This window comes from Haplochromis burtoni, unplaced genomic scaffold, assembly GCF_018398535.1.
Source record: "Haplochromis burtoni strain Fernald_Lab_line unplaced genomic scaffold, NCSU_Asbu1 Contig_184, whole genome shotgun sequence".
Lineage (NCBI taxonomy): Eukaryota > Metazoa > Chordata > Actinopteri > Cichliformes > Cichlidae > Haplochromis > Haplochromis burtoni.
Window position 1 is genome coordinate 871,808 of NW_024582545.1, and position 11,139 is coordinate 882,946.

General features: G+C 43.0%; 1 protein-coding gene across 1 annotated transcript; it reads left to right on the forward strand.

Moving 5' to 3' along the window:
- The first annotated feature begins 805 nt into the window (after positions 1 to 805).
- On the forward strand, positions 806 to 10,924 carry LOC102313491 (zinc finger protein 14). The gene is made up of 7 exons (XM_005934226.2): positions 806 to 1,181; positions 3,893 to 4,095; positions 4,716 to 4,817; positions 4,948 to 5,043; positions 5,134 to 5,244; positions 5,435 to 5,558; positions 8,127 to 10,924. Exons 1-7 carry the CDS (start codon positions 1,154 to 1,156, stop codon positions 10,745 to 10,747), a joined length of 3,285 nt encoding a protein of 1,094 aa, XP_005934288.1. The 5' UTR covers positions 806 to 1,153; the 3' UTR covers positions 10,748 to 10,924.
- The last annotated feature ends 215 nt before the right edge of the window (positions 10,925 to 11,139 follow it).

Consider the following 11,139-nt stretch of genomic DNA (forward strand, 5'->3'; position numbering starts at 1 on the left):
CCGTTCAGTGACCGACCTTCCGATCATGGGGCAACCACTCTACCTACTGAGCTATCCCTGCCCTTGCCAATAACAAACATATTTCTAAAAACTTTGTTTGATTGAGTGAGATAAAATAATTAACTGGGTACAAACCTAATATAAAACGTTTAGGGTCAGAAAATATTTGTATTAAAATTATATCCTGAATGAAAACTATGATTTTTTTAATGTCTTTAATGAAGGTAGGCTATTATAGACAAGTATGACCCATCTGGGCCATTTATCATTATGCTGTCATATCATTTGGATCAACAGTTTTCTTCTATAGCCTAGGGAGGGGGGGTTACAAAAAACATCTTGATAAAAAATCTAGTCTATATGGGAAATAAAAGTTAGAACACCCATAGGGAATTGGGGACTTCTAGTCCTCATGCACCAGCCATAGAATAGGAGTCCCAGCTTACATCGTACTTCCTAATGCTATGTCTTGGATAGTCTCCGGGCACCTTTGCAGAGCTTGCAGCTTGTGCCCTGATGGCTGTGGTAGACTCCTGCCTCTATGGATCTGGCGATTAGGTTCTGTTCTTGTGCTGCCATGATCAGAGCCTCCGTGTTGTCCTTTACTGTATAGGATTTCTTGATGTCAGCTACTTCCCCTGTCTGTTAATAGTACATCCCATGCATGGATGAGGGTCGACTGTGTCTCTCTGTGAGATTAAATAAACAAGGAAAAACTAAAGAATTCCTCGTATTTGCTCCTGAGAATCACATACTGTTTGGACATAGTTCCTTAAAACGCCTCTAGAGGGCAGCGATCAGCCATCGTGTGATCCTGACATGCACAGGAGAAGAAGACGGACATGTTAGCTTTGTAAGAAGCAGAAGAAGAAAATCACAAGTTTTGTAGATTTATCATACATGTGCTTCCGTCACCGAACGTAACAGAAGATGTGCCCTAGCAGGTCGTATGAGAAGACACAAAACAGCAACAGACTGACGCTACTGAATAATAACCAGCAAAACTTAATGTGTTGAGTACGCCTGCGCGTTTCTACCAGATCGTCGAGCCGCCCTTCCTCCCCGGCAACTTGCACCGCAGGGTCCGGCGGACTGCAACTCACAACAACCCCGAGTTGATTTGCTTATTCGCTTGAGCGCTTTTTGAGAAAACATGGAGAGCCCACGACATGTTAATAACGGTAAGCTAACGTGTATGTAAAGATTTCTATGTCGCAACGAGTTATTGGCTTTTCTTTTTGTGTGTGTGCGCCCGATTTTGAACATGGCGTACCCCGCTCTGACATGGCGGTATCGTTGTGCTACGTTACAGCGCCAGGGAGCTGCTGCGTGCGGTGGTTAGTGGAAGGAGCTCAGCGTCAGCAAAGATAGTTATCTAACAACGCTTTCGGTTATTTTATGACTGCATGCTTTAATGTAGCGGGAAGGGGTGGTTAACTAGCAGCAGGGGGTTGGCATCAGTTAGCAACCGAAATTAGCACTAACTGTAACAGCCACAGATGCTGCCTTCGGGGGCTTTAACCAGAGTAGCGAAGCGTTATGACACCTAATGTATGAAAGTCGAATAAACATTAAATATATAACGAGCAACGCCGCTTATATATTGTTATTCAAACGAAAAAGTGTGTTGATGTGTACATGTACTTTTACAGTCCCTAAGTTTTCCTCATTAGAGAGCCCGGGCTATCACAGCCGTGTTTACCATCTGGGTAGAGACGCTCATGTCTGGTGCATCATAATTACGACGCTCTTGTTAGCCTGTGAATGTATCTGGGGGTAGCCGTATCAGTCATCTTAAACTCCCAGTGCCTAGACCCACCTGAGGGCCCTGTTGTGCCAAAGTGTGGCAGATATTTCTGTTTCGTCGTTGTTGTTTTGTTTATTTATTCTCTGATATCTTTACTTAAAATAATTATATATAAAACAAAGAAATTATCTCTGTCTGCTTTATTGTATCTATATTTATAATAAATCTAGTTCTTTCGGTTTGTTTATACAACTGTAATGTTAAACCTGTTGAAATGTCTGCTGTCCTCCTGGCCAGATCTCTCTTGAAAGAGATTTTTAATATTAATGAGACATTTAACCTGGATCTACCTTGCAACAGGAAAATTCTTACAGGCTCTCAGTGACTTCACATCATTACTGAGCAATATGTTTGACATATGTTGACAGACTATAACAACATTTTAAATTCCCATGCTCGTTTTTTGGCACGTACCCCAAATCACTTTTTGGAAGACGATCGCTTTTGACACAACACACCGAAGCTCTCAATTGCAAACTTAGTGAGGTTCACTTCAGCTGTAAGTCACTGTGTAAAAGTTTTGAGCCACCTCTCATTACTTTGTATATTTCTCCCAAAGCTAGACTTTCTTGTAATTCTTTGTGATAGTTTGACCTATTTGAGCTATTATGAATTATTTGAGCACAAGAAAGGCTTCTAACTCAAGGGATGAAGCAGTGTTTCATCTATACTTAAGCGGCAATTTAGCAAAGAACTCATTTTAAATCGTATCTTTAGTCACTTTTACTAGCAGCCAGTGACATAAACACTAAATCACAGTAATAACACAGTGTGACAACATAAAATAGTAAGTCCTGAAGAAACGGGAAGAAAATCCTGCAAAGGCCTGACAATAGAAGCACCTTGCTCATCAGTTGAGCCATCTGCTCTTCACCTCAGTGGAAGGTTGGTTGTTGAGAAGTCATTCTTAATGAAGGGAAAGGCTGAAGTATGCTAAATCACCATGTAATGCCATCTAGCAGACATCTGATTAGGAGGTGCCTCATTTTTTTCACTGTTTCATTTCACTGTGTGTTATACTTGTATAACTATGCATGTGACGAATAAAGAACCTTGAACCTTTTAATCATGAAAAATGATTAAACACACTGCCAGTGCACACTATCGGTCATGGATTGGCCTCAGACAGGCCGTGAGTCTGGATTTCAACATTATTGGAGCAGTGTGGGATCATCTAAAGATGGCTGACATCCAAAGAAGAGCTTTGAACGTCCTCCCAAAAGCCTGGAGAACTAATCCTGAAGACTAAAAAAATGACAAGGAATCTTCTGTGAGACAGTTCAGGATGTGTTGAACAATAAAAGCGATACCGGTGTACCAAATGCTCACGTTCAGGCTTGTTGTACAAACTTTTTTTTTGTCTCACATACACATATATATATTTCCATTTATGTTTCAACAAATCACTGCACCCATTTCCCTTTTTCCTGGTGAAATGTAAGCAAATGAGGTGTGACTTGACTTTTTTTTTGGGTTTTTACAGCACTGTATATAATGCGTTACTTCATGTCAATGCAGTTGACCTTAAATCAGTGATCTCCAGCATTTATGAGCTTTCATTCATGTGGAAAGTGGAAATAGACTCCACTGTCTCTCTTTCTCTCTGTGTTTGCATAACAGCAGTGGAGTTGCACCTCGTCTGATCTGTTTTTGTCAGACAATTAGTGTAACGGCCAGTGGAGAGCACAACATTAATCTAGTGCTACATTACGCCTCCAACCTGCTGTAAGCACTAATCCACAGGAAGTGTTCAGCATCATCGTGCTTTACTTCACTTTAAGAGTTCCCTTCACAGGTGGAAAGCTATTCTGGCTATGCTCCTAAGCTTCTAACTTAATTTCTTTGTAACGGAGCATGATTTCTATCTGGGACTATTTAACCACAGCCTTCAACATCTGCTCCTTCATCCACTCCGGGACTTAATCCATTTTCAATCTTGAGCACCTAATGCAGAGATATTTTGTCATAAAGTCAAAGCAGTTGCTTCTTCACATTCTCTTGATAGTTTCCGTTTATTTTGCAAGGCTCCAGATTAATTTAATCTACAGTGAGTAACTTTTTAAATATTGTACAAATATTTTCCAGATCCACCTCTCCTGTTGCCATCTCTTCGCCTCTTCATACCTCCTCTGCGCCTGGTATCTGCGGCCATGTGGCACGTCGTGCAGGGGGGAAGCGTGCACGACTATGGGATGGTGGAGGAGTTCATCAGCACGGTCACAGAAATCGTGCCTGAGATGCTAAATGCAGATCAGAAAGCTCAGCTCCTCCTGGGACTCAGAGCACGGGTAAGTCCCTCTTGTGGAAGAGTGGCTGCCATAGGCGAGGTTTAGAGAAATCTTTGGGGCCCTTGATTGAAGTCACTGGAGGCTAACGGCTCTTTAGAGATCAACGCCGTCACCTATCTTTCTGAATTGCATTCTTTCTAAGAAGAGCAGAAACAGTGTTACTTGTGCTGTGCTGTACTAATGTACAGTAAAAAAAAACAAACTATTGCTTGTGTAACATTAAAGCATGCAGACCAGTTCTAGTAGCTTCCCTAAATAAAACTGAGTGAGTTCACCAGATGATAAAGTGCTGCATGGTGAGAGAACTGGAAATTTTTTTGGGTTAGGGACTCTAAAACGTATCTCTTTAACTGTTATGTAGTTGTACAGCTGTTTATTTTTACCCTATAGTCATGTATAATACTGATAACGGATCATTTTTTGAAATCCTTCCCAAACATGGACAACAGGCCAATCCTGTGTGGCTGTGTTGTTTTTAGTAATGGTTACAGTAATCAGGGAAATGTGGTGTGCTGACTGTTTGCTGCCTTGTTTAATCAGGCCTGTTTCTAAGCCAGGAGAGTCCCTGCTGTAGTTGGACTTTGTTAATGTTTTTTTTAATTAATAAAATCATGTTTCAGGTTGTTCTTGAATTGTGTCGGACCGAGCAGATAACGGACAGAGAAACCATTGAGATGCACCTGAACAGGATCAAGGCCCTCGTGTCGACTTGGGCAGCACAGGTTAGATCCTTTAGAAGAAAAACAAGTGCCCTTTAGGCCAGCAGCCTTGTCATAGTTTCCCTCCGATTATTATTATTATTATTTTTTTTCTTCCTAAATTGCAGCTTGTGATTTTTAGTTTTTTTTCCAGCCGTCTTTTGCAGATGTTGAGTTTCCAGAGTCCAACTTTGTGGATCAGGTTGAATTGTTGTTGAAGGATCCTGAAGAGAAGGACAGGTTCTTCCAGGTTTGTAACATCATGTGCTGTCAAACTCATGTATTCTATCTAATAATAGAGAAACAGAATATATAATACACATTTCTTTTCCACCCTCAGCATGTTTTCCCTACTGACTTTGGGCCTGAATATGACAGTGCTATTCAGGTTTTAATGCTGGACTTCCTGTCCAGATTGGAGAAGCTTCTTCCAGTTCCAGATATTCAACAGGTACTAGAATAAGTGTGGCAAAGCGGCCTTTCCAGCACTATTCTACTTCCCTAAATAAGTCCAGTTTGCATTTAAAAAATTACAAATTTTCCAAGTAATCTTTCAAGTCAGAAGAGGGTTTATGGTAAAATTTTAGCCTTGGCTACCTTTTTATTTCCTTTTATTTGTATTTTTTGCATTTCTTCTCTAGACTGCTTCCATGCTCAGTGCCGTCCCTTCAGCTCTGGAGGAGTGTACACACTCGGTTCCTGACCTGCAGCACCTAAAAACTGTACTGCAATATCACACAACACTGGGACATTTCGACTGGAGTGGTGAGTCTCGTCTTGGGTCACGAGCACATTGTTGCTAATGTAGTCTGAATGGATGATGGACTTGTCTACAAACACTGTCCAGCTGTTCTCTGAGCTGTAGTGATCTCTGGCATGATCTGCTCATCTCAGTTGGCATACAATACAGCAGCAAAGTGTATTTAGAAAGAACGCAGACATGTGGAAAAGGTTGGAAGAGTTTATTTGCAGTTTATTTTCAGTTAGGTTATTTGTAGAAAAAGTAACCTGATGAAGCATTAATGTTTCACTTTGAGAGAAGATTAAAATGTCCTCAACCTGTTACTAAAACAATTAAAGTTTAAATGGTCCACATTCTACTCTCTTTTACTTCTGTGGAAGAAATGTAACAAAAACTACATTTATCTCTGCTTTGCAGCATACCAACTAGGGCTGCAAAAATTAGTCGACTAGTCACGATTACGTCGACGATCGTCGACGACTGATTTAATAGTCGACGCGTCGTTTGAAGCTTTGTAAGGTCCCAAAAGACGCAGGAATAATAGCAGGATTTAAGAGTGTAATAACGGACTGAAACAGAAGATGGCAGCACTGCATGTACAAGGATGCCAGCTGCCGTTAAACCCCGAAGAAAAACTAGCTCTGTCCCAGAATTCATAGCGCGGTCCAGCGCAGTTGTCAACAATGGCGGCAGCTAGTTAGTTTTTATGTTACTCTTATTATTCTTTCTGGGTCACAAAATAAACGTTTAACATATTTTCAGGAGAATGTAGCTGTGTAAACCTCAAATATCTGCTCAGTTTATCAAGACTTCACTTTTTTCAAAAGCGCTCCGACGTTTTCGGAGACGTCTGTTACCCACCAGCTCAATAGTTAGCTGGGGTTCAAGGCTCACTAGAGCCCGTGAGAACACCGGACTCCCAGCAAATCGTTTTCAAACCCACCGCCGTCTTTCGTTACTCAGGTTAAACATATATAAGTCACTTAGATAACTTAAATGTTATTGTTTGGCTTTTTTTTTGTATTTTATTTGTTCCTGAGTAAATCGGTTTGGTTGAGATTAAAGTTATAGTTTTTACACAGCTGAATAAACGTCAAGCAGACAGCTGATTATCAGAAGTGTGAGATGTGTGAGAATTTACTCCGGTGTCCTGTTATATTTTAGATAGCAAGGAGCAGACGGCTGAGTTTATTAAACTTCACTGAAACAATCTGCAAATTTCATTAAAATTTAATAAACTATCATCTTGTCTTTATTTTTTAGTTAACACATACCTTAAACACTTAAAGCTGTAAGCTAATGATAGTTATATAAGAGCAGATGCGTGCTGGTGCAATAAGCTGTACGTTTTAAGTCCAATCGTTGCATGATCTGATTAGTCGACTAATCGCAGAAATAATCGATGACTAGTCGACTATCAAAATAATCGTATGTGGCAGCCCTAATACCAACCGATAATTGGTGGTCAGAACATTTTTCTTCTTTGCTGGCTAACTAGTCTCATAACATTTGTCATAAACAGACCATTCATACCTAAAAACATCCAGCTCTTAAAATTAGGTGGTAGCACTTATTTTATTTTTTATTTTTTAAGCACCATCTTGACCGGGGTTCCAAGAGATCTGAAAATGTGATGTGAACCGATCGATGAGAGCAACTCCATCACGAAAATTAAAGCTTTTACATAGTTTTATAAACCTAACAATAAAGGAAATGGCTACGCAAAAAACAACACCACAATCACACAGTCTGACACAAAGTCATACACCAAGCAGGAGGTATACCATCACAAAAAACAAAAAGTAATTGAGGAGTCTAGTTATGTGTGCAGTCAATTATATTTTTCAGGGGATTTTTTTGTTTCTTTGTTTCGTACATACAGCGTAGTGGCTTCTTTGTCATATTAACAATCTTCCAATTATATTTTGTGAATCTTTGTGTTAATCTGTGGAAAGTCGTCTTGCTCTTATATTGAAAGTTCAGAAGCTGCTAACCAGTTAGCTTGAGGTCTTCTTAATTCACATTTCTGCACTGGTTGATGAACCATTTCAGTGCTGTGGTGGCCCACATAGTTTCTCCTCGTGTGGTCAAACAGCATTCAACTCCACCATCTTGGACTCCAGCAGGCAATGGTAGTTCATTTTTGGGCAGCTAGAGGGCAGCTCTAACCAGAACATCCAGCAGGTGAAGAGCTGCTTTATGACTGCAGAGCAAATGAGGACTACAGAAGCTTCCTGAAGTCCAAGATGGTCGAGTTGTGGTCCCTTCATGGGATTTTTATAATATCACAAGCACACTACTCACAACATTACAGGAATATTTAGACTAACACAGAATAACACCAATTCACAACCCCCAAAGAGGGACTGGTTTAGCACTTGGTGGTCACTCTATTTTTTTTCTAGTTTTGGTGTTCGTTTGTGTCCTTGCCACTGCTAGGAGCATGGAATGGTACATGTAGGCCACTCAGGCTGCAGGAACCTTTTACCAGCAAACTGATATTATGCACAACACTACCACGAACACACTTTTGCTTTTTCTTTGAGCTTTGACACTCTAACAAAACTAATGCATTCTTCTCTCTCCTTCAGATGAAACTCAGGCCATTCCATCTTCATTTGGGAATTGCATCCTGTCCTCGCTGTCCCTTCCTCAGCTGGAGAAGGTTGTGATCGATCCAGACCAAATACAGTTACAGCACGCACCAGAGCAGCTGGAAAGCTGCATGACTGTCCAGGTGGAGGGTGAAACTGTGACGCTGCTGGACTACATCCAGATCGAACAGGCGCCCAGTTTGGTCGATGACCAAGAAGAAAATGTAATAAATGAGGAGGAAACGGAAGAAGACGCAACGCAAGAGGAAGCAGGCGATGCCTTAAAGCCGGCCGCTTTTCAACCACTTAAACAAAGCAAAAGACTTGAGTTGAAGAGAAGAGCCTTAAAAGAGGATCAAGACTCAGCGACGGCTAAGAGACAAAGGAAAAAATACCCTAACAATAAAACATGTCCTGTGTGCAATAAGACTTTCCTGCGGGCGGCGGCCATGAGACGGCACCAGGAGATTCACGATGCAAACCGGGACCTTAAGTACAAGTGCACCAGCTGCGACAAACGATTCAGGGACCATTACGACATGAACAGACACACCATGCGCGTCCACGAAAGGGGGGAGATGTACAACAGCGGTAAAGAGGAAGACTCAGGGGATCCAAGCACCTCAGAGATGTCAGAAGACAGAAACTGCTCTTTTTGTGGGAAGTATTTTGCTCGCCGAGTGGACATGGAGCGGCACATGAAGTCTCACTCAGAGGATCGCCCATACAAGTGCTCTTTCTGTGAGAAGAAATTCAAGAATCCTTATGTTTTAAAGAGACACCAGAAGGAGATCTGTAAAAGCAGAGAGCAGAAGAAGGTAAGGAGGAAAGAGGCTCAGCGCTCAAATACGCAGCCAGCTTCGGAGGTGTCGATGGAGGGTAAAGTCTGTCCCATCTGCAGCAGGATCCTCCCCTGCACTGCAGACATTGCAAAGCATTTACGATCTCACTCCGAAGAGCGTCCCTTTATTTGCGTCACATGTGAGAAAGGCTTCAAGTACAAAGACACGTTAAAGAAGCATCAGATTATTCACGGTCATGAGGGCATCAGAGAGGAGCAGACCAAGACGGTGGAGCAGATTTTGGCTGAAGCCGAAACTTTTACGCAGAACTGCGTGGAGACTGGAGACGCTGATAAGCAGGAAAGTAATCTGGACACTCCCGCAGACACATGTGAGGAACCCCCCGCTGTGCCTGTGCAAAAAGTGGCCAAAAAAGGCCTGAAAGTATGCCCGGTGTGCTCTCGAGCGTTTGACAGCGTCAAAACCCTGAACAGACACATACAGTGTCACACGGACGATCGGCCGTATCACTGCGTCCACTGCAAGAAGCGCTTCAAACACATGCACGGCCTCAAGAGACACCAGATTTACGCCATCTGTCACAAGAAAACCAGTCGATTCTTGTGGAAGAAGGAGCATAGGGCGGGGCCGAGCCAAAGCGACGCGAGCAGTGCTGACCTCCAGCAAGGGGCCCCTCTGAAGATCCCAGTGTGGTGTTCCAACTGTGGCAAGCACTTCGAATACCTGTCCGCTTTGAAGGACCACCAGGAGAACGTTTGCAAGATGGAAATGAGGGATATTATGAAATGTGACGACTGCGGGAAAGAGTTCAAGAGCATGACCATGCTCAAAGTGCACCAGAGGATCCACGACCCCCTGTACTGCAAAGAGTGTGGGAAGATCCTGGCAAACGAGGCTGCCTTTGAGAGGCACAAGCTAATGCACAGACCTATGCAGTGCACAATGTGCGACAAGACTTTCACTTTACTGAGACGCTTGAGGGAACACTACGAGAAACAGCACAACTTCTCCGGGCCGTATCCCTGCCCACAGTGTGACAAAAGCTTCATCCAGCTGTCCTACCTCGCCATTCATCAGAGAATCCATAAAGGAGAGTTCCCTTATGTTTGTAACTTGTGCCCAGAGAAGTTCAGGTCCTCCAACTGTCTGACGGTGCATCAGCGGAAACACACTGGGGAGAAACCCTTCCTCTGCTGGCAGTGCGGGAAGTGCTACCGCTCGGCCTCGGAGCTCACGGTCCACATGGGAACGCACTCGGAGGAGAGGCCGTGGGCCTGCACACAGTGCAACATGGCGTATCGTACCAAGCTGCAGCTCACAAACCACGTGGAGCAAGTCCACATCGGGGTCCGGTATCCCTGTAACAGCTGCGGCAAGCAGTTCATGAAGGAGACGTCACTGAAGAGGCACGAGCTCATCCACACAGGAGAGAGGCCGCACCAGTGCACCGTGTGCGGGAAGACCTTCCTGACCGCCAACGAGCTCAGGCTCCACAACAGGTACCACACCGGGGAGCGGCCGTACAAGTGCGAAGTGTGCGGTAAAGCCTTCATCCAGTCGGGCTATTTGAAGTCGCACATGCGGATCCACACGGGAGAGAAGCCATTTAAATGTGACATATGTGACAAAGGTTTCAGGTTGTCTTACCACATGAAGAAACACAGGCGGACTCACGCCGGGAAGCCAAAGAGCTACGTATGCGAGGAGTGTGGGTTAGCGTTCCTCCAAAAAAAATCCCTTTGTGAACACTCCCTCACTCACGAATTTAAAGTGGAGTCATCTTTCACAGAGGAAGTGAGAATAGAGTTTCAGTAGAAATCCAAATGTCTCTTAATGAGACACTCTGACCGGTTTAAACGGTGGTGCTTTTGTTGCTTTCCATTCATTCTGATGTTCTGAAGAACATATCATTGATCTCTAAGACGTGTATCTAAAACCAGTGAACATTTTCAGCTTGCAAATCTTTCTGCAATAAAAAAAACTTGAATTTTACCATCTCTTCTTTGTTTTTGAATGAGAAAATTGCTTATGTTGTCTAGTAATTTGGGGTTTAGCCTAGTAGTGTGAAACGTGGCCCTGCAACTAAGCCAACCGAAGGATCTGAAACTCCATAAAGCACCCCTCCAATAGCCAAACCCACCTGTTCTCTGATTGGATAGTTAAATTTGTGATTGACATGACATTGGCCAATCAGATGAAAGAAAGAA

Coding starts and splice junctions, on each gene's coding strand:
- LOC102313491 (XM_005934226.2), top strand. CDS start 1,154: ATGGAGAGCCCACGACATGTTAATAACG. Junction 4,818..4,947: donor TGTCGACTTGGGCAGCACAG/GTTAGATCCTTT, acceptor TTTTTTTTCCAG/CCGTCTTTTGCAGATGTTGA. Junction 5,044..5,133: donor AGAAGGACAGGTTCTTCCAG/GTTTGTAACATC, acceptor TTCCACCCTCAG/CATGTTTTCCCTACTGACTT.